Source organism: Neofelis nebulosa, chromosome 10 (assembly GCF_028018385.1).
Source record: "Neofelis nebulosa isolate mNeoNeb1 chromosome 10, mNeoNeb1.pri, whole genome shotgun sequence".
NCBI classification, from domain to species: Eukaryota; Metazoa; Chordata; class Mammalia; order Carnivora; family Felidae; genus Neofelis; species Neofelis nebulosa.
Genome location: NC_080791.1, coordinates 98923898 through 98946120, shown reverse-complemented (window position 1 = coordinate 98946120; position 22223 = coordinate 98923898). Strand labels below are relative to the sequence as shown.

At 49.4% G+C, this 22223-nt stretch overlaps 2 protein-coding genes across 5 annotated transcripts in view; one reads left to right on the top strand and one right to left on the bottom strand.

Moving 5' to 3' along the window:
* CKAP5 (cytoskeleton associated protein 5) overlaps window positions 1-2550 on the top strand; it is a 114604-nt gene extending 112054 nt beyond the window's left edge. For all 4 annotated transcript variants that reach the window (XM_058688838.1, XM_058688835.1, XM_058688837.1 and 1 more), the window contains 2 exons: window positions 1583-1734; window positions 1838-2550. In XM_058688838.1, the coding sequence (XP_058544821.1) occupies window positions 1583-1734; window positions 1838-2083 (398 nt within the window). In that variant the 3' untranslated portion in view covers window positions 2084-2550. The remainder of the gene's footprint in view (window positions 1-1582; window positions 1735-1837) is intronic.
* A 2687-nt stretch (window positions 2551-5237) lies between these two features.
* Window positions 5238-21973, bottom strand: F2 (coagulation factor II, thrombin). Its single transcript, XM_058688818.1, has 14 exons — window positions 21840-21973; window positions 21303-21466; window positions 20571-20595; window positions 20259-20309; window positions 18728-18833; window positions 18483-18619; window positions 16785-17099; window positions 16336-16461; window positions 16126-16252; window positions 15261-15428; window positions 14561-14734; window positions 14159-14340; window positions 5640-5710; window positions 5238-5497 (listed from the first exon to the last, which is right to left on the bottom strand). The coding sequence occupies exons 1-14, from the start codon at window positions 21916-21918 to the stop codon at window positions 5354-5356; spliced, it is 1869 nt and encodes a 622-aa protein (XP_058544801.1). The 5' UTR covers window positions 21919-21973; the 3' UTR covers window positions 5238-5353.
* Between the last annotated feature and the right edge of the window lie 250 nt (window positions 21974-22223).

The following is a 22223-nucleotide window of genomic DNA, read 5'->3' as shown; positions in this document are numbered from 1 at the left end:
TAGAGGAGGAGTTTCACGGAACTCACAGAGAACTAGATGCAGGACAAATGTGAGAGCTCTACTCTGCATGGTGACAGAGATCTCTCTTTTGGTTTAATAAGGCCCTTGACAGCTCTTTTCTATAACTGACACCTTCAAGGTCTTCCTTTGTCTCTAGATCCTATGAGCAGTAATTTGCAGATACTTGGCTTTTCCACTGTGGGGAAGTAATGTTTCAGCTTAACATTCAGAGAAGCTTTCGTTCCTATCACTCAGCAAGTACTGTTGTGTGTGCCAGGCAACAAACAGAGAGAAGCCTCTGCTAGAATTTCACATCCACCAGAGTAGGGCGCCTGGGTGGCTCAGTCGTTAAGCATCTGACTTGGCTCAGGTCTTGATCTCACAGTTGGTGAGCTCGAGCCCTGCTTTGGGTATAAACACGAGCCTCGAATGAGCCCCACTTCTCTGTCTCAAGTACGTAAACTAACAAATAAATAATAGATAATAAATTAATAATCCACAAGGGTAGAGACAGACGCCGAACAATTAACCTAGTAGATACTGTGTTACGTGGGGTGTTGGAAGTGGTAAGCGGACATACCATAGTTTGCTTGATCGAGGCAGAGCCCCCTTTTCTCACTCCCAAAGTCCTTTCTGGTGACATCCAACATTTGATACTTTGGGCCTGAACAGCACATTTGCAACACACGTGCGTGTCCCCACTGATGCCTGAGCGGTTTTGTGTGGAAAGCATTCACACGTCCCTCACCGCTGCCTCTCACGTCCTTCTTCGTTCACTCTCCGTCAGAGCATTCTCCTCACGTTTACATTAGGGATTCCTATTTTCCTAGAGGAATCTTGTGTGCGACTCTTCGGTTTACCGTAAGGAAGTTTGTCTTCCCAGGACCTTATCTTTTTGGTTTAGATAATGCATCTTGTAACGCATTATCTTTGGGTGTTTTAAATGCCTGCATTTTGTTATTGTTCCTTCTCGGAAATTTAAGAACTGTGACAGATTTTTTTGGTTTCTCCCCCTCTCCTGCCAGAATATTGCTCTCCACGCTGGGGTGACAGATGCTCCCGTTCCTGTCCCTTCTTTGGGTGTTTGTAGGACACCTCCGTTTCCGCCTCTTCCCCTTGAATACACTGTAGCCTTCAGCTCCTGCTCTCTCCCCCGGTTTGAATAAGCACTTCCTCTTGTGTGTCACCTCGTCCAGACCTCGTCTAATCGTTGCCAACATTTAAAGTCCTTAGGTTCCTCGGCTGGACACTTCCCGTAGCCCCAGCAGTGGCGCGGGCCTTTTGGATGGCCCAGGTCAGCGTAGGGTCACAAGATCCAACCCCTGCATATCCCAGATGTAGATGGCCGGCCCAACTGACAGTCTGCTCTTCTCTGTTGACTCCTGAAGCTCTCGCTCGGCTTATCTTGTGTATTTCAGAGCACCCTTTATCGCCAACTCCAGATGGACTCTTCTGGATTTTTCAGTCTTTATAATGGCGATATCTAGGTCCCAAATCGTTCCCTGTGGTGGCAGATCAACCAGGCCAGTCTAGAAGTGGGACGTGGGTACATTTGAGTGTCCTTTCCACACTTCCTCTCTAGGCATCTCCCCTCAGACGGAGGTCACGTGTATGTCTGCTCCCACAAGCACAGTGTCCTCCATTGGTAACACAAACGGAGAGGAGGTGGGACCGTCGGTCTACCTGGAAAGACTCAAAATCCTCCGACAGCGGTGTGGTCTGGACAATACAAAGGTACCGCTCCTTTCCTTCCGTGTGGCTCGGGGACGGAGTGGCCGCTGCCGTTCCAGAGCTGCGCACCGACCCGCTTTACCAATGTCTCCCCTTGTCTCCACAGCAAGATGACCGACCTCCGTTGACCTCTCTGCTCTCCAAACCAGCAGTTCCCACGGTTGCCTCTTCCACAGACATGCTGCACAGCAAACTCTCTCAGCTCCGGGAGTCCCGGGAGCAGCACCAGCACTTGGACCTGGATTCTCACCAGACTCACTCTTCAGGAACCACGACCACGTCCTCGTCCTCCACGGCTAACATTGACGACTTGAAAAAGAGACTGGAGAGAATAAAGAGCAGTCGCAAGTGAAGCCGCCCCAGCCCCCGGCACCCCGCAGCTTCAGTTCACTAAACTCGGAGTCCTCCTAGTCGAAGGGCCTCGGCAGGCCTAGCACACAGACTGGCCGGCTGTATACACCGCGGGTCCGGGAGGAGCCGCCACGGCGCGAGTCGTTGTACATACTCTGCTTCTCCGCCAGCGCCCTGCCTCTAGAAGACTGTCCGTGTAGTAGTTTAGTGTACAGACTTGTAAACAGCTGCCCTCCTCTCAGCTCCGACTAGTCTCCATAGCCTTTGTCTTTTATTTTTAACTGCTCATTTGTAAAGTCGTCCTGATCTTTCCTAGCTTTTAACTATTAGAAACTTTAATAGTTTTTCCTTTGAGTTTGTGAGCTCTTCTCCCTGTAGCCCTGAAGGGTCACTGTATTCTGTATGAATGCATGGCATGATACAACTAATTTAAGAGTCTTTTATAAATAAAGTTTGCATTAACTAGAACTGTCTCCCAAGATGCTCCGTATCTGGGCAGCTCTGTCACGGTTCTTGGGCCCGGCCGGCAGCCACAGAATGGTTAGGGAGGCCCCCTCACGGAGCAGCGCCGGGGCCGGGTGCACAGGCTTGGGCTTCTGCTCCCTTGGGAGGAGCAGCAGAGCACCTTTCCTGCTTTCCACCTGCAGCCCCCGGGAGAGCAGAGGAGTCCCTTTCTTCCCCATTTTGAGGTCCAGGTCATGACTTCCCTCCCACCAGCACTGTGGTTCCAAGGAGCTCTCGGGCTTCCTGCCACTTTGCACGCGAGATGGGCCCCGTTCTGGCCGGGCCGCGGTGCCTCTCACACGGGGACTGGATTGGGGAGCATCTGACTCAAGGAGGTGGGGGGACGTTCAGGAGTTTCCTGCCTGGTTTCTGGCGTCTGAGTCTAAACCCACAGCTGCTTCATGCTCAGTCTGAGGACCAGAAAGGGAACGGAGGAGTCTCCTCTGGGATAAATTCCCCAGGGCCTCCCTCCACAGTCAGAAAAACCCTTTAGCACTAAGAGGCTCTGGATTCACACGGGCAACTTCTTGGGCAGCCAATGGGGTCAAGGAACTTTTTTCCAGACTACCTTTCACTCAGCTGGCGCTCAAGAAATGAAAGGCTGGCGGAAAGTTGCTTCTAGTGTGGTTCTCAGGTGGCCCCCGTGCTGCCTGGAATCACACTCGCCTCTGCCCCCCGCAGTGGGAACATGGGAGTAGGCGCTCCCTGGAAGGAAGACCGAGGAGTTAGTTTGCTGCTGTGCTAGGACAATGTTTTTGGAAAGAGTGGCTGTGCTTGGGTCAGCAATTTGTATGCTGACAGCTGTGTTGAAGGGACGCGATCTTGAGAATGTGTACCCTTGTTTCAAAAGCAGAGTTGGGATACTCGAATTCCCAATCCATTTCCCCAATCTGGTTAAAAGCTCTGGGCTGGGGGCACCTGGGTGGCTCAGTCGGTTAAGCGTCCGACTTCGGCTCAGGTCACGATCTCATGGCTCGTGAGTTCAAGCCCAGCGTCAGGCTCGGTGCTGACAGCTCAGAGCCTGGAGCCGGCCTGGGATTCTGTCTCCCTCTCTCTCTGCCCCTCCCCCACTCACGCTCTGTCTCGGTCTCTCAAAAATGAATAAACGTTAAAAAATAAATTTTAAAAAAGCTCTGGGCCGTCAAGGTCATGCAAACTCACCGACTTCCCAGTTTTCCCCCTGCTTTCTGGTCAACCAGAACCAAACAAGGGCAAAGGAACTCAGTCCCAATTCTCTGTTCCTGAAAGTATTGAAAAACGGGAAGGGAAAATAAAAAGGAGGGAAGGGGGCAAAAGTACTTACCTGCAGTCCCTTCCCACTCTAAACCATGAGGTTTATAGATCTTAGTTGAAGATTCTAGGTCACAAATGGTGATCATGGTGGCATCCATGTTCTTCCCCCAACGAGCTCAGGGATGAGACTTCACAGCACAGACTCCCAGAGAATTATCAAGTGATCGGCATCTCACGCCAGCTGGCACAGTGTTGTACCTGTTGCAGGCTGTGGTGCCTCACTCCCCAGCCACAGATGCACCGAACAGGAGTGGCAACAGGCCATGGTGCAGCCGGAAACTCGGTGGAGCCGCGCAGAAGGGCAGTGGTGCGTCCGCTGTGCTCCATCCCAGACCAACGACCTCTGCCAGGAGCAACCTTCGAGAACATGCTGTGACTCTTAGGACTCAGACACTCATCCAAACCCTTTCTGAATCTACTTATACACCCTCTAGGTCCCATCTCGTAGAGAAACAAATTGCTCGGGTCTGATAACGATGATGTGAGTAGAAATCCCAGGAAGCAACAACCCCACGAATGTGCTATTTGCAGGGGCCAGAGGAGGGGAGTGGCAGAGCAACTTTGATCACACCTGGCAGGAGTGAGCATACAGGCGGCCGTGATTTATGCACAGCTTACCAGGTACTGGGCACTTGGCTAAGTACACCATACACGTTACCTAAATTACTCCTCAAAACCTCACTGAGGCAAGTAATGAATGTCATTGCGCACATCTTCTATGTAAGGAAACAGGCTCACGGAAGTCAAGTGCCTTGTCCGTGGTTCTCCCTTTCCTATCCCAGAAGACTGAACCCAGACAGTCTGACGCTGGGGCCCACACTCCGAACCACCATATCCCACAAGACTCTCAGATGAAGGCACTTCAAATAACTGAGCCTGTTGGGGGCATTAATCTGATGTCATTTTAATGACGTGCAGAAGCACATAGGGACTTCCGAGGAAAGCGGGAGGTAAAGAGAAAGGTGTACCTACTCACCCCTCATCACTCCGGTCTTCCTCCCGCCTCTTCTCTGGTCCCGGGACAAGCGCTTTACGGCCCTGACAGCAGAGCGACTGAAAGCACAGGTTTCAGTATCTTCTGTGCTCCAAGTCCAACTCTGGCCCTTCTTAACTGTGTGACCTTGGACAAGACGCTTCTCCTAGTTGATTTCCTCACCTACCTCTTACGAGCATGAAATGAGCTAACCCACGAAGGCCCCAAGTCCGGAACATTTTCAGTGCTCCTACTCTCAGGCCACCACCTCCCCATCACCTGCCCCCGCCCCCCACTTCTGAGACTGGGGGACCCGCCAAGTCCTGTTCATCCAGTCGGACTGGCTCTTCCAGAGCTGCCCACGAATGGCACTGGGAGCGCGAGGCTTGTTGACAGGCACTTTTATTGAGAACTATACTTTTAGGAACAAAGCACAAAAATAATTCCTCCGACTTGGTTTCTGTGATTTTGCAGGGAGGAGCCTAGAAGGCGAACGGGCCCCTAACTTCCAGACTGATCAATGACCTTCCGTATCCACTTCTTCAGGCGGAACACGTGTGTGTAGAAGCCGTATTTTCCATCCCTGTCACAGCCTTCGCCCCATGAGACGATGCCCATTTGGTACCAGCGGTTGTTAAAGGGGCTCTGAGGAAGAGACGTGGGGATTCCAACAGAGTCAAGTCCAAGGCAGTGGCAGGCAACTCCTCCTGAAAACTGGGTCTGTGCTTACCCCCCCTGCACCCTCAGAAGATCCAGCCACCAGCTCCTGGCCTTCAGTGATGCTTACCTTCATGACAAAGGGTCCCCCGCTGTCGCCTTCACAAGCATCCCCTCGCTTCCCTTCATTGGGCTTGTAACCTTGAGAAAGAAGAGTAGAGCTCAGGCGCAGAGCTCGTGCTCCCTCCACTCCTCTGGAAGAGACAGCTGGCGAGTGTCCACTTGACCCTCTGTGGTCATCCTTGACTCCTCACTTCCTCACCCCTCACATGCAGTCCTTATCACGGCTCTGTCTTCAGCACGCATCCCAGTCAGCTACTTCTCACCGCCTCCATCCCTGGTCACAGCACAGGCATCTCTCCCCTGAACTAGTTTGCCTATCTCACGCACGCGCACACACACACACCATCATCATCACCGGAATACGGAAAACACCCAAACTTCAAGTCAATTGAGTATATTTAATGGGCATCTAATATTAACACTTATGTGGAGAAGAGAATGTAAATATCTACTAGATAAAAGAAGTGGGTAGAACTGAATTGGAACCTTGTAAATGACACCAAATCTACAAAATGAATGGATGACAACTAAAGAGATCCATACCAAGATACTAGGGAAACAAAAAATAAGAATAAAAAGCACCTTGGCTAATAAAAATTCTCCCCCCCAAACAACTATGAAACAGAGGAAAACTAACTGAATGAAATTTCCTCAAGCAAAAGTGTAGGATGTAACTAAATACCTTGAATCAGACATCCAAAAATTTTATTTTTTATTTTTTTTAACGTTTATTTATTTTTGAGACAGAGAGAGACAGAGCATGAATGGGGAAGGGTCAGAGAGAGGGAGACACAGAACCCGAAACAGGCTCCAGGCTCCGAGCTGTCAGCACAGAGCCCGACGCGGGGCTCGAACTCACGGACCATGAGATCTTGACCTGAGCCGAAGTCGGACGTTTAACCGACTGAGCCACCCAGGCGCCCCCAGACATCCAAAAATTTTAAATAAATGGACAAATCAGTAGGAAGAAACACAAAGGGACTGAAGTAGAACTCAGACCAAAGAAGAAATCGGAGTCCCTTAAAAGAAAAATCAGACCTTGGAACAAAACTAATATGTATTATATAATCCAAGAAAACTTACAGAAATAAAATAAGATTAAAGGTATACATTGAAAGGATCCACACGGGGTAGCTGGCAAAAATGACCTGAAACACTCAGCTCTGGGACATATCCCAATAAAACTTCAAAGATGAAGGAAAAAACCCTCAAAGCCTCCAAGCACAAAAGACCAAATACCTCACAAGTTCTAAAGAATTACACCAGCATCAGATTTTCAAAACCAACATACAAAGTAAGTAAGCAACAACAAAGCTATACTTCTTTTAAAAATTCAGGGAAGGAAAACGTAAGCCACGGATTTTATACACAGCCAATCAGAGCTTCCGGTGTCGAGACTACAGAAAAACAGTTAACAAACACAAACTCAAGAAATTCTACCACCATAACCGTTGTTGAAGAACCTGCTTCATCCAACCAAGAGATGAATGCTTTAGCAAAAGGGCTGATTAACTGTTCTGACAAGTAGAAAAATGAAGCTAAAAATATCAAAGATCCTGAAGAGGAGTGTAAACTCATTGATTGTTGTATAGCCAACAGGTGGGAGTTAAGAATTAATAGGTCATATAAGAAAAGAAGGAACAAAAGGCATTTCAAAAAGGTAGAAGCCCAAAGATAATCACTAGAACAAAAATGCAAACCTTTGTAAATATATAATTTAAAAACACAAAGAAAAGATCACATGGGAAAAAATACAGCAAATGAAACATAATACACGTAATAATCACAAACTATGAATACAAATTCAATCATATCGATAAATGTGAATGGGCTTAACTCACTTAAAAAAGAAAAAGATTTCTTTTAATTCTTCCTCTCTCTTTTTTTTTTTAAAGTTTATTTATTTTGAGAGAAAGAGCATGAGCAGGGGAGGGACAGAGAGAGAGAGAGAGAGAGAGAGAGAGAGAGAGAGAGAATCCCAAGCAGGCTCCAGGCTCTGCACAGAGCCCGATATGGGGCTCAATCTCACAATGGTGAGATCATGACCTGAGCCAAAATCAAGTCAGACATTTAACAGACTGAGCCAACCAGGTGCCCCTCCCCAAAAATGACTTTTAATTTGACTCACAAAGCAGGACCTAACTATGCTAGATATAAGAGACAAAACAAAGTGATTCATAGAGGCTAAAGTTGGAGGGATGGACAAAGGTATATCAAGTGAATGGAAACAAAAAATGAGGAAGAAACAGTGATCCTGAAGTTGAAAATAATTTAAGGAAGTAGTACACTTTAATGCTAAAAGCCACAATTCATAATGAATAAATAACAATTACCACTACCTGTGCTAAACAGCACAACAACCACATTTATAAAGAGACTGTAAGCAATGCGACGAGACAGAAATACATTAATAGAATTTAACACAAACTCAGTAAAAGATCAAGTGAACTGAAAATAAATAAGGATATAAATGACCTAAATAAGAGGGCACCTGGCTGGCTTAGTCAGTAGAGTCTGCGTCTCTTGGTCTTGGGGTTGCGAGTTTGAGCCCCACACTGGGTGTAGAGATTACTTAAAAATAAAATGTAGGGGCACCTGGGTGGCTCAGTCTGTTAAGCGTCCAACTTCAGCTCATGTCATGATCTCAGTTCGTGAGTTCAAGCCCCGCGTCGGGCTCTGTGCTGACAGCTCAGAGCCTGGAGCCTGCTTCGGATTCTATGTCTGCCCCTCTCTCTACCCCTCCCCTGCTCACGCTCTGTGTCTGTCTCTCGATAATAAATAAACGTTAAAAAAAAATTATTAAAACACAATATATAAAATAAGGTGCTAAGGAGTAAAAAAAACATAATAGATTGTAGTACTCTAGAAAGATACAACATAGACTTGAGCAAATGGGCAGACATTTCTTGTCCTTGAAAAGAATGACATCAAAAAGATGTCACTTCTCCCTAAATTAATTTATAAATTTAACACAATCCCAACAAAAATATCCACAGGCTTTTTTTTTTTTAATGGAGCTAGACAAATTGATACCAAAGTTCATACAGAAAAACAAACATGCAAGAATTGCCAGGAAAACACTGGAAAAGAAAAACAGGAGACAACAAACCCTACCAGATATTAAAACATACGCTAAAGTCTCTATAATTAAAACAAGACAGTACTTTAATAGAATAGACAACAGACCAGGAGAACCAAATAGAATGTCTTTGAATAGAAACAGATTTGAATACAAATAGAGCCTAGTATGTGACAAGTGTGACATCTCAAATCACTGGGGCAGAGGCGCCTGGCTGGCTCAGTTGGTACAGCACATGACTCCTGGTCCTGGGGTTGTGCATTTAAGCCCCACGCCGGGGGTAGAGTTACTTAAAAAAAAAAAAAAAAATCAAATCACTGGGCAAAGATAGAATTTTTAATAAATGGTGTGGGGACAGCTGGTTAGCCATTTGGACAAAGAGAAGTTAGATCCATACCTTGCATCATACCCAAGAATAGACTCCAAATGACTCAGGGTCCAAGTGTAGAAAAATGAAACTAAGTACCAGAAGAAAACATGAGTGAATTTCTCTATGACCTGGATGTAAGGAAAGTTTTTCTAACTCCATCAAAATCCAGACGCAATAAAATATTAATACCTTTGGCTACCTAAAGAAAATTTTTAATTAGAAATGGTAAAAGGTTGGGGCGCCTGGGTGGCTCAGTCGGTTAAGCGCCCGACTTCAGCTCAGGTCATGATCTCACGGTGAGTTCGAGCCCCGCGTCGGGCTCTGTGCTGACAGCTTGGAGCCTGGGGCCTGTGTCTGCGTCTCTCTGACCCTCCCCCGTTCATGCTCTTTCTCTGTCTCAAAAATAAATAAACATTAAAAAAAATTTTTTTTTTCAAGAAACGGTAAAAGGTTATAAACGTTAAAAACCGAACTGGGAGAAAATATTTGCAACATATATCACAAAGGCCTATACTGCCAATACATGAAGAACTCTCAACAATTGACGGGAAAGGGACAAAAAATGGACAAAAAAACCATGAATAATTCATAAAAAATACTATAAAAATGGTCCTCAAGCATCTGAAAAGATGTTCAATTGCAAAATATTGACAACAATCTAAATGCCCCCACACAGGAAACAGTTGAATAAGCTATGGTGCGTCTACATAATGGACTACATGGTGTGGCTTTTTTTTTTTTTTTTTTTTTTTTTAAGAATAAGGAAAACAAGGGGCACCTGGGTAGCTCAGTCAGTTAAGCATCTGGGACTCTTGATTTCGACTCAGGTCATGATCTCATAGTTTGTGAGTTTGAGCCCTGCATCAGGCTCTGTGCTGATGGTGTGGAGCCTGCTTGGGATTCCTCTCCCTCTTGCTCTCTGCCCCTCCCCACCTCAAAAATAAACAAAACATTAAAAAAAAAAAAGAAAAGAAAAAGGAATAAGGAAAAAAAGTCTATAACCAATATGGAGTGAATTTCCAGGATATATAAATTGAAAAAAGCAGGGTGCCTGGGTACCAGGGTGCCTCAGTCCATTAAGCGTCTGACTCCTAATTTCAGCTCAGGTTACAATCTCACGGTTTGTGGGTTTGAACCCCACGTCAGTCTCTGCACCGACAGTGCAGAGCCTGCTTGGAATTCTCTCTTTCTCACTCTCTCCCTCCCCCTCTCCTGCTCTCTCTCTCTCTCTCTCAAAATGGTTAAGTATCCAACTCTTGATTTCGGCTCAGGTCATGATTTCACGGTTCATGGGTTCAAGCCCCACATCGCCTGGAGTTTGCTTTTGATTCTGTGTCTCCCTCTCTCTCTGCCCCTCCCATGCTCATGCTCTGCCTCTCTCTCAAAAATAAACAATAAAATTTTTTTTTAATTTTTTAAAGTTTTTGTAAAAAGTGAAAAAAGCAAAATACAAAAGAATGTCTACAGCATGCTACAGTGTGTGTAAAAAGAGGGAAATAAAAGGGGCGCCTGGGTGGCTTAGTTGGTTGAGCATCCGACTCCGGCTCAGGTCATGATCTCGTAGTTCATGAGTTCCAGCCCCGCGTCGGGCTCTGTGCTGACAGCTCGGAGCCTGAAGCCTGGTTCAGATTCTGTGTCTCCCTCGCTCTCTGCCCCTGTCCCCACTCACGCTTTCTCTCTCAAAAATAAATAAACATTTTTTTTAAATTTTAAAAAGGGGTGTTTGGGTGGCTCAGTCAGTTGAGCCTCTGACTTCAGCTCAGGTCATGATCTCAGTTTGTGGGTTCGAGCTCCACATCAGGCTCTGTGCTAACAGCTCAGAGCCTGGATCCTGCTTGGGTTTCCATGTCTCCCTCTCTCTCTATCCCTGCCCTGCTCGTGCTCTCTCTCAAAAATGAATATACAATAAAAAAAATTTTTTTTAATTAAAACAAAGTGGGGGAATAAAATACATATGTGTCTGCTCATTTGTGCTAAAAGAAACACAGGAAGAAAAAAACCACAAACTACTGCTATGGGGTGACTAACAGCCTGGATGGCAATGGAGTGGAAAGGATAAGGGGGTAAAAGGATAGAAGGGAAAGGGGAGTGTCACTCTCTGAGTTTCAGAAGCATGTTAATACTCCAAAAATAAAAATGACAAAGATGGGATTCAACAAAGTTGAATACAATTAGAAACTAAGCCTAACTGTATTTTAAATAAAAACACAGAGAAGGGAAGAAAAAACTAACCCATGTTACTTGAGAGAGAGACAGCATGAGCAGAGGAAGAGAGTCAAAGGGGGGGGGGGAGAGAGAGAGAATCCCAAGCAGGCTCCATGCTGTCCACATAGAGCCCAATGCAGGGCTCGATCCCAAAAACTATGAGATCTTGACCTGAGCCAAAAATCAAGAGTCTGACGTTCAACCAACTGAACCACCCAGATACCTCCCAAGTTACTTTTGAACACAGCATTTCAACTATGTATCCGTAGGCTGGAGACAGAAACACTGTGAAGAAATGCTGATCCTTAGTAGGATTGTTTTTCACTGTGAGATGGATGGGTGATTCTGAAACAATGTATTCTAGTATTGATCAAATAAGTTAGTATCATATGAATAGTAGGAGTCAAATTTCTCCCTACAACAAAGAGTTACAAATATGGAAAGGGAGAAACTAAAATTAATCCTGCTGGATTGCAGTAGGCAGGTTCAGATAGAGAAACTGATAGACAGAAAGAAAAATCAATCTAGATGTTGGTGTATGCATAATACACACATTTTCTAGATCTGTCTGAGAGGACATAGAAGCAATGACATCCCAGTAGCAATGTGCACACCTAGCACCCAGATCTTGGTTTCTAAGCACTGTTCTCCACTAGAAAGAAGGTGGGTTGAATCTGGAATATCTCGCTCTGCCAATGTAAGAAAGTACTCAGGAATGACAGGGACATCAAAAGTCACAAAAGCCAGGCTGAAGGGACTCCCGCTGGCCAAACTTGGCAAATTTGAAAATCAAAATAAATAATGATAGTAGCAAATTATAGCCCTTAGAATAAAGACCCAGGAGTCCACACTGACAGAATGAAAGAAAGGAGAGGGCTCCCTTACAATGAAATAACTAATAAATGTAGAAGGAATGACAGAATTAGAAAATCACCATTAGGCAGCCCTCCAGAGTTGGAAGAATGGTTTGATGAGAAACAGAATACACAGTGTCAAAGTTTCTCCCCACAAGATAGTTATTAGCAGAACCTCAGAGTGAGAAACTGGCCAGATGCAGACACTACCTTAACCAAGAAGTCAGAGTTAATCTCACCAGGTATGGGACAAATTGATGTCACACGCCTGCTAACGGAGCAGACTTAGAAGGACACAGCATGGCTTAGCCTGAATCTGATCACAAGGAAACCAAAACCTTAGATAAACTGAACTGAGAGCCAAGCTACAGATTCACTGGGCTGCACTTGCCAAATATGTCCAAGCCATGGAAGACAAAGAAAAAAGATTGACACTAAAGACGGTGTGTGACCCTGGATTGGATCCAGATGAGAAAAACCTTTTCCCCCTTTGCCTTAGAAGACATTAGTAAGTAGGACAACTGGAAAACTTGAATAAGGTGCACAGATTAAATAATGGTATTATATCATTATTAATTTCCTGATTTTAACAAGTGTACTTGTTATGTTAGAGAACATCTTTGTTTTCTTTTTTTTTATTTTTTTTTATTTTTGGGACAGAGAGAGACAGAGCATGAATGGGGGAGGGGCAGAGAGAGAGGGAGACACAGAATTGGAAACAGGCTCCAGGCTCCGAGCCATCAGCCCAGAGCCTGACGCGGGGCTCGAACCCACGGACCGCGAGATCGTGACCTGGCTGAAGTCAGACGCTTAACCGACTGCGCCACCCAGGCGCCCCAACATCTTTGTTTTCTGGATCTATTCAACTATGTGGGTAAAAAGGCATATGTATAATTTACTGTCAAACAGTGTGTGTATATGTGTTTATATGTCTATAAATACACACACAAAGTGGGGGACAGAATCTTGATGACAGTATACAGGAATTCTTTGAATTATTTTTGTGACTTTTCTATGAGTCTGAAATCACACTAAAAAAAAATTTTTTTTTTTAAAGTAAGCTCTGTGCCCAGTGTAGGGCTTGAACTCATGACCCTGAGATCAAGAGTCCCATGCTCCACCAACTAAGCCAGCCAAGCACCCCTAAACTAAAAATTTTTAATTAAGTTAGACCATCTATTCACCTGTCCCCAACCCTCCAAAACTTCCTATCTCAATAAAAGCCAAAGTCCTTCAAGGCCCTAAAAGAAGTGCCCATCTATGGCTGCCTCCCTCCCTCCCCTCATCTACTGCTGCCCTGCCTATGTTTCCTGCACTCCAGACACACTAGCCTCCGTGTTGTTGCTCAGACACACTAAGCACACTCCCACCCCAGGGCCTTTGAACCTACTCTCCCCTCACCCTGAAGTGCACTTCCCCTAGACTGGCTCTTCTTCACTTCTGCTAGTTTCTTTTCAGAGAGACCTTCTCCAGCCTTGACCAACCACTCTCTTTAGCCTACCCTGTCCCCATCTCTCTCTCCCTTACTCTGCTTGATTTTTCTTCCTAGCAGAGGTTGCTATTCTACATCTGTTTACGGACACTCTCTCCTAGGAAGGGAGCTCTCTGAGGACACAGGCATTGTGCTTGGGTCCTTGTTGTATACTGTAGAATATTGATCACAATAGGCAGTCAATAAATATTTGCTGAATGACTGAACAAATGGCTTTTCCTCCACCCATGGCCTCATGCTGTGTGGACTTATGTCTATCAACAACTTAACCAGTGACTAGCACACCTAGTAGTTTATAATATAAATATCACACACACAATCTAATCTAACCCTCACACTACCTTACAGGATAGAGACTTTCATCTCCATTTTACAGAGGAAGAAACTGAGCCTCCGAGAGGTTACACAACTTTGCCCGAAGCCATTTGGCTTGTAAGTGACCAGATCCAGGATTGGAATAGGCCTGCGCCCTTCACATGTCTCAGTCCCCCCCACCCTGAGGCCCAGAAGCGCCCGGGGGACTTGCCAGCACAGAACATGTTGTCCGTGATGCGGATCCTGGTGGACGCCCTGCAGACCGGCTGCTCCACAAGTGGCAAGTTCACCACCTGCAGGACGCTGGGCTGCACCTCACCAACACTGGCCGTCCACGTCTCCTTCAGGTTGCCCCAGCCTGTCACCCGCCCTTTGTATCCAGTCTGGATCAGTCTTTGGGGAAAGGAGAAGGACCTTGTGAGAACTGGTCCCTCCAGGAGCCCCCTGGCCTCAACACTCCCTTGGAGACCCGAATCTAAAACACCGGCGCAGAAAGAACTTCTGGGTTTACTCTGAGCCCCCGAGGCCTGGAAAGGGAAGGAACTTCTGCAAGGCTGCAGTGTCCCCCAGGCCCAGAACCCAGCCCAGAGACCCCCCACTCCCCGAATCCCACCTGGCCACTGTGTCCTTGTCAGGCAGGCACACGGGGTGGATGTAGCTGCTGAAGGTGATGGGCTTCTTGAGCTTCAGCAGCGCAATGTCGCGGTCCAGGTTTTCCCTCCAGTTGTACCTGGGGTGGATGTAGATCTTTTCCAGCATGGAGATCTTTTCAATGCTTCGTTCGTACCTGCGCAAACCCCAACAGGGAGACGGAGAAGCTGTAAGCCACCTGGTGGGGGGCAGCCAGTCCCTGAGAAGAGAAACCGCCTGCCCTCGGGGTCCAGGAAAGGGACCACCCTCAGGCCACCAGTGAAGGGAGAGCACTGGCTCCTGCCCTGGCAGCATCTTCCGGCCTGAAGCTGCTCAGGGCTTTGGAGTCAAAGAGTCTAGGCAGGTGGGGGAGGAATGCAGGCTGCAGGCCCTGGTCCAAACAGTCTCTGTTCACAGCTCACACTTGGGCCCCGTCCTGGTGCCTGGAGGGGAGCTGGAGACTGGCCAGGATTTCATTCTCTGCAAAGCCTTAGTTTCTTTGTCCCCAGCTCCAAACCTCAGCTGAGACATGGCCAAATGGACCTCACAGCAGAGACTGCTGGGTTTTCTACTGTGGGACATGTACAGATATATCCCACATGCCCCAGAGCCACCAGAGCCCCTCACTGTCACTCTGAAGGACTCTGAGCCCTGGCAGACATCCATGGGCCCCCATCCTGTACCTGGTGCGGGAGTGCTTGCCAATGCGCACCAGAAGGTCATTCTCGGTGAAGTTCTTGTCCCAAGGCGGGTACAGGAGGCAGTGGGCAGCGGTGAGGACCCAGCGGTCACTAATGAGGCTAGCCCCACACAGCAGTTCCTGGGGACTCTTCCGGAAAAGCATCACCTGCCTGGGAGGGGGAGTGGGCAGCATTAGGAGCTAGGTGGGCTGCCTCTCCACCTGCCCTAAAGTAGAAAAGTCCCAGGTTTAAGAACTAACTGGACAGGGGTGCCTGGGTGGCTCAGTCGGTTAAGTGTCCGACTTTGGCTCAGGTCATTATCTCTCTGCACCTGATCTCGCGGTTGGTGAGTTCAAGCTCAGAGCCTGGAGCCTGCTTCGGATTCTGTATCTCCCTCTCTCTCTGCCCCTCCCACACTCATGCTCTGTTTCTGTCTCAAAAATAAATAAACATTAAACACACACCCATATACACACACACACACACACACACACACACACACACACAACAACTGGACAGAGCTGCCTGCTAGGCCTAGAACCCAGCTTGATCTGGTTGCCCTTGAGAACTGGAGCCTCCACATGACCCCAAGGGGCTGCCTCCTGATATCTACACCCTCCCCAGCTTCTGCAGGTCCAGAATTTGCACAGCCTGGCATAGCTCTGGGGTCAGAGAAACTGACTGAAGTAGGCAGACCCCTTAAGCTCTCTGGGCCTCAGCTTCACCCTCTGCGTGTAAGAAGCAATACCCCCAATCTCAGAGGAGTGTCAGCTGTCCTGAGCTGGGAAGCCCAGGCCTGTGAGGTACGAGTGCCCTGGCGGGTGTCCCCACAGTACCCCCCCCCCCCCAGGCTGTCCCCACGACGCACCAGGGTGCAATGCCAATCTCTGCGTCCCAACCCTCCACGATGCGCCCGTCGATGTAGGAATCCAGAAGCTCCTTTTCTGTTTTGTCCTTCAACGACTTCTTCTCGAACAGAGGCCGCAGCCCACAGTCTGCACAGCAAGCCCGGTGTGAGGAACCGAGCTGTGCCCCGAGCCCCACGCCTCTCTCCACCCCGCCGCCGCCACCACCTCACCTGCCTCCCCGGCGCCGAAAGTCTTCTCGTTAAAGAAGGTCTGGAACTCCTCGGCAGTGGTGCGTCCCTCGATGGGCGCGTCCAGGTCCTCGGCCAGCCCGTCGCCCACGTCTTCCACCGGCTCCTCTGCTGAGAGCAGGCGCGGCTGAGGCCGGGCCAGCCTGTGCGCAGCCCCTTCTTAGCCTCCCCAGCAACCCCCCCCTCCCCGGGCGGCCTCGGAGGCCCTTGGGCAAGAGGCTGAGAGCCCAGCACACCGCGGCCTCGGGAACTCTGCGTCGGGCCCGAGCAGGTTCAGCTGCGCGTGGGGCCAGACCGGCCCTGCTGCCGGGAGGAGGTGCTGCCGCGGACCGCGCCCCCTAGCGGCGGGGCAGCCCTGAGTCAGAAGAGGCGCTGCTCGGCTCCGCCCCCAGGCTCCGCCCCCAGCCTCAGGCTCCCCGGCCCCGCCTCACCGCAGTACTCCAGGTTGCAGTACTCGAAGTCACCAGGCTCCCCGGACACATAACACCACACGCCCTCCTCATCCCCGTCCGGGTTGCGGCAGAAGTTCTCCTCCAGCGGCACCAAAGGGTTGAAGTCCTGGTTCTTGCTCAGGGCCTTGGCCTGACTGCTGTCCCAGGCCAGGCAGGGGGACCCATGTGTGGTCACCGCCAGGCGACCGTGGTAGTACCGGCCACGCTCAGGGATGCAGGAGTCCGATGGAGGTGGCAGATTCACCGTGGAGTTTCTGGAGCGTGGGGTCGGCTGTACAGTGACGCCCCCCTGGCCTGGTGGGTGGGGGAGGCAGGGGAGCAGGGTGGGTGGAACCACACGTGGAGCCAGACGCATAGGGTTTGACTCCCTGCCTTGCAACCTTCTTCCTATGTGATCTCAGGTCACTTGACCTCTCTGAGCTTCACTTTGCTTGCCTATAAAAGGGGTGACTAATGCCATTCTTGCAGGGGTGTTGAGAAATTTAAACAAAATACATACTGTAAGGGTGGGGTGCAACATGGGCCAGAAATAGCAACTAGGTTTCACCTCCTGGGCTATCTGCCACCTGTTGGTAGTGGCTGCCTGGAGTATTTAAAGAAGGATTCTATTTTTATAGGGGCACAGCAGGAAAGGTAGCTGGGCTGAGTGAGGATGCCTGCAACGTGGGGGTAGGGGGCAGGCTTGTGTAATGGTAGCTGCTTTTGTTACCATGACTAGTAATTTGCTGTAAATCCCAGGATCAAGTATTGGGTCCAACAGGAATGCATGAAAGACAAAGAACACCAATCCATATTTGGTGGACGAATTCTTTACCCCTGCCTGGCTCCACATCCTTTGCCCTGTGATTTTATAGGCAAAGGTGTACTTGTCCACCTGGTGACTTTGGCCTTGATCATGTGGCTCACCCTGGCCAATGGAATGTGACAGACTGATACCCCAGCTATGAGTCTAGGCCCGAGACACACTGTGTGTTTCTACTCAGTTTTGTACCTCTACCGTCATCTTAGGAGATGGTGACTTTCAGCCTCAGCCCCAGGATGAGTAATGTGGAGCAGACCAGGATCCAACCCACCCAAGGAGCCAAGCTCAGGTGGACCCAATGTTTGAAGCCGAACCGGCAGCCAAGCCCAGCCTGCATAAGTGGCTACCACAGACACAGGCAAGCACAGCTGAGATCAGCACAGCACCCAAGCTGACCCTCAGACACATAAGAAATAAATGCTTATTGGTGTAAGCCCCTGAGCTTTTGTGGCTGGTTGTGATTTTGTGGGTGTTTGCAGCTTATGATGGCTAGAGCTAACTGACACATCATGCAAAAGAATAACAACAGAATCATTCTGGGCTGGACATATGAGGCTGGACGTAAAGCACTCTGTAGTGCTCAGAAAAGGGCCCATGGACTGAAATGGTTAAGGAGGGCATCCTGAAGGGAAGAGAGCCTCAAGCAGGAAGGAAAGCATATTTGGAATGAGCCACAGCCTGGGTCATAAGGAAGCAAAGACAGGGGAGGCAGGTCAGGTCAGCTCTCTCTGGTCTGCTGACTTCACTGACCCACAGGCCCAAATATGTTATAAATATCTAACCCATGCCTAAAGGTAGCCAGGCTCTCACTTCCTGTTCCAGGCTGCTAGGCACCTGAGTCTTGGCCATGGGCTGCCTACTCATCCCCAGCTCACCACAGATGGGGATGCTGCACTCTTCCCTCTGCACGGTGGGGTCTGTAGTATAGCACCAGGGCCCAGTGGTGCTGCCATCTGGGTTGCGGCAGAAATTCTCCTTCAGGTCGGCCCCAGGGTGGGTGGTATAGTTGATTCTGGAATAGGGAATTGCTCAGCAGAGGCCATGCCCCCCCCACCCCAGCCCAATGTCTCCTAGCCCCATATGCTCAGCCCCGCTGGCGACAGGCCTACCCATCACTCACTCAGGCTTATGTGGGTAACGACTCCTCCATAGCTGGCACTCGATGCCTGACCGGGTGAAGTTCACATTCCCTCGGTAATTCATACCCAGACCTTCAGCACAGTTACCTGCAGAGACCCCAGCCCACATCTCTTACCCTGAGGATCTGTCCCCTCTCCCACTTAGCAAAGCTCTGTCTGTCTCCTCCAAACTACTTCTGCTCCACAACCGTTAACCTGCATTTCCTCAGCCACCTCCTCTGTACCCAGCAGTTCACCAATCTATTTAACAATACTCACCTAAAATTCACTGAGTACCCACCATGTGACACCCATGTGACAGACACTGTGCCAGGTACTAAGGACATCGTGAATAGTAAGACATAGTCAGGGTAGGTGCCTGCCCTCGTGGAGCTTATAATCAGTGGCTCCTCAGGGCCAGTAGGATGACAAAGTGAACAAGGTCCTTCTAATCTTGCCCTGGTCTATCTGTCCTGTTATCTTAGCTCCTCATGCATCAGGGCCTTTGCACATGCTGTTTCCTTTGCCTTGGAATGCTCTTTGGTTGGTTCATCAGTGCTTCCCACAAATTTAGGTGGAACTCTGCCTCTTCTGGGGGGCTGTCCCTGATTCTGCCAGCAAACTAAATGTTCCTTCTCCTGGCATTGTCTTGGCACCCGGAATAGAGCTTTTCCAGCAATCACACTGATATTTTGTATTTTTGTTTCCCTATGAGACTGTGAGATCCTTGGCTCTCTTAAAATCCCCAGCACTCAACATAGTGCCTGGTATGTAGCAGAAGCTTAGTAAAATGTCTGTTGAATAAGTTCTTTAACAAATAAAAGGCCAATGGTTAAAGAGTTATTGTTAAGAGCTAGGGTCTGTTGTTATATAAAAGATGTATTCAGAATGCTGTGGAGGAGGGAGGAAGCTCCTTGCAGGCTTAGCAAGGTGATGGCTTTGAACTAGTCCTTGAAGGATAGGCATGTTTTCAGTAAGTGGTGACAGTTGCTCCAGGGGAAGATGACAATGAAAGCAAAGGCCAGGAAGTAGAAACATCTTGGCATGCACAGAGAAGTGCTTGCTGTCTGAGTAGCTGGGGGTCTGGGTCTACGGTTGGTACAATGGGAGATAAGGCTGGAAGGGAAGGTTAAGGCCAGACCTGCAAAGTTTGCCAGGCTAACAAGCCTGTGCTTTATTCTGGGGGCAATGGGCACCCCTCAACGTCCTGAAGAATGAATGTGACATCATCAGAGCTCTGCCCTGGGAACCTGGGGAAGACGGACCGGCATGGACGGAGGCTCGGATGAGAATAGGCCTTAAATATGAATTCATTATCTATTCATTCATTTGTTCCTCCAACATTAATCATCTAATTCATTGCTGGGTACAGAGCCAGGTGTAAAGATACATCCTTGACCATAGGAACAGAAAGGCAAGGTCAGGTGCTAGAGGCCACCACTGCTAGGCCATAAACCTTAACCCACCCGACCTCGCTCTTCTCCCAGGCTGCTTGCTCACATCCTGCCCCCCACCCGCGCATTAGCTCCTCACCTTCCAGACATTCCACGAGCTTGTCTCGAGGTTTCCTCACTGACTCACAAGCTGGAAAAGACCCAGAAACTTTTGGGATTGGGGTGGGGACAGGATGGGCTCAAGTAGAGGGTGGATGAGATGAAATGCAAAATCAGAGAGAGGGACAGGCAGATGGTAAGAAGGAAGGGAGGGAGGGAGGGAGGGAGGGAGGGAACAGGCATGGGTGGAGGGACGGATAGGTGCATGACCAGAAGATTCTCCAGAGTAGAACATCCTCTCACTGGGGTCCCCAGGACTTCCTTCCAAGAGCAAGCCCTTCCCAGTGCTCACCTGTGTACTTGGCCCAGAATACATCCTGAAAAATAAGGGCTGGCATGAGGTTGTGGCACGTTCTGTTTTGTTTCATTTTGTTTTTCAATAGACTTTATATTTTCTCCTTAAACCTTCCTCTTTCTCTCACCCTGGTCACACAGGGGGCAGGCTCTGGGGAGGTTTGTGGTAGTTTTCCTATTTTTGTTTTCAGAAACACAAGCCCACTAAGGAGAGGAGTATTTGAGGAGAGGGGAGTCCCTCCCTCAACCAACCAAAACCATGGGTGGGCTAGACTGGAGAAGGGGGGTACGTGGGGCCCAGGCAGAGCCCTGGGGAAGGGAAAGGTTGCACCAAGCACCCAGAACCCCGAGGCCTCACCAGAGTCCCACACTCCACAGGCCACTGCTCCACAGCAGAAGAGCTGGAGCTGAGAGGCCATGTGGGCCAGGGCCAGGGCCCCCAGAGATCTCAATGCACATGTGCAGACAGACATATGAAGACAGAGCAGCCCCTGATGGTCTGGAGCCTCACCAGGCCACCAGATCTTGACACAGCCGGGTGTCGAGCCCTCCAAGAAAGGCTGAGGTTGCTCATCTCCACAACCCAGTGAAATGGGGCCCAAGAGGACCTGAAGTTACCAATAGCTTAAGAGCCGAGGTGTCCCTTGCTGCCTCATTTGTGGTCCCAGAGCTGGGCCCGCCTGGATGGCCCCTGCCTGCCCCCCCACCCTGCCGCGTAGCCGGCCTTCACCGTGGCAAAGGAAGACTCCAGGGCCTCAAAGGCCTCCTCGTAGCTGCACAGCTCCTCCACACACTCTCGCTCCAGGTTGCCCTTGCGCACTTCCTCCAGGAAGCCACTGTTGGCACGTCGGACCCGCTGGAGCAGCGATAGTGCTTGCTGAGGGGCCAGGAACACTGCAGGAGGAGGGGCGTGGGACAGCGGCCTCAGCGAGCCAGGCCGTCTTGGCCTCTGTGGTGGCAGGAAGCGAGCCTGGCTTGCCCCGCTGGCTTCCGAAAGGGATGCCTGGGATAGCAGCAGGACCCAAAAGGCTGCTGTCAGTAGCCTACCAGCTCCTCTCCATTCACTGGACACCCCACTCCCCATCCTGAAGGAGGGGAGCAGTCACTGGACATCCAGACCTGAGCACTCGACTCCTTCCCTAAGCCGTATGCTGTAGGCTGAGACCCACTTGGGGTTGGCCCTGTGTTCTCGGTCAAGGCAGGAGACCCTGGCCCATGAGCCCATATCCCAGGCTATCAGCCTGTTCCACCTCCAAGCCCCTCTTACCATGCTGGCTGTGCACAAGGCTACACAGGGCAGCTAGGACCAGGCAGCCAGGTAACCACGGGCCTCGGATGTGCGCCATAGTGTGTCAGCTCCTGGAACTCTGAGGGCTTGTCCTGACCCCTCTGGGTTAATGTTGAACTAACATGAAGAAATCAGCCAAGAGGGAGAGGTCACCAAGTCAGGGCCATGGGACTAGTGGAGATAGTCCACCCCCCACCATCCAGGAAGACAGGTCCTCCTGGGACCAGGGATAGATGGTCTGAGAGGAAGTCACAAAGGAAAGGTCAGTGTGCCCACCATCGCCCAGCCCCTCCCTCCCGGAGACATGGGCCAACTGGGGCTAGTGGGCACACCAGATCTTCCTGAGGCTCCTTCCAATCCTCA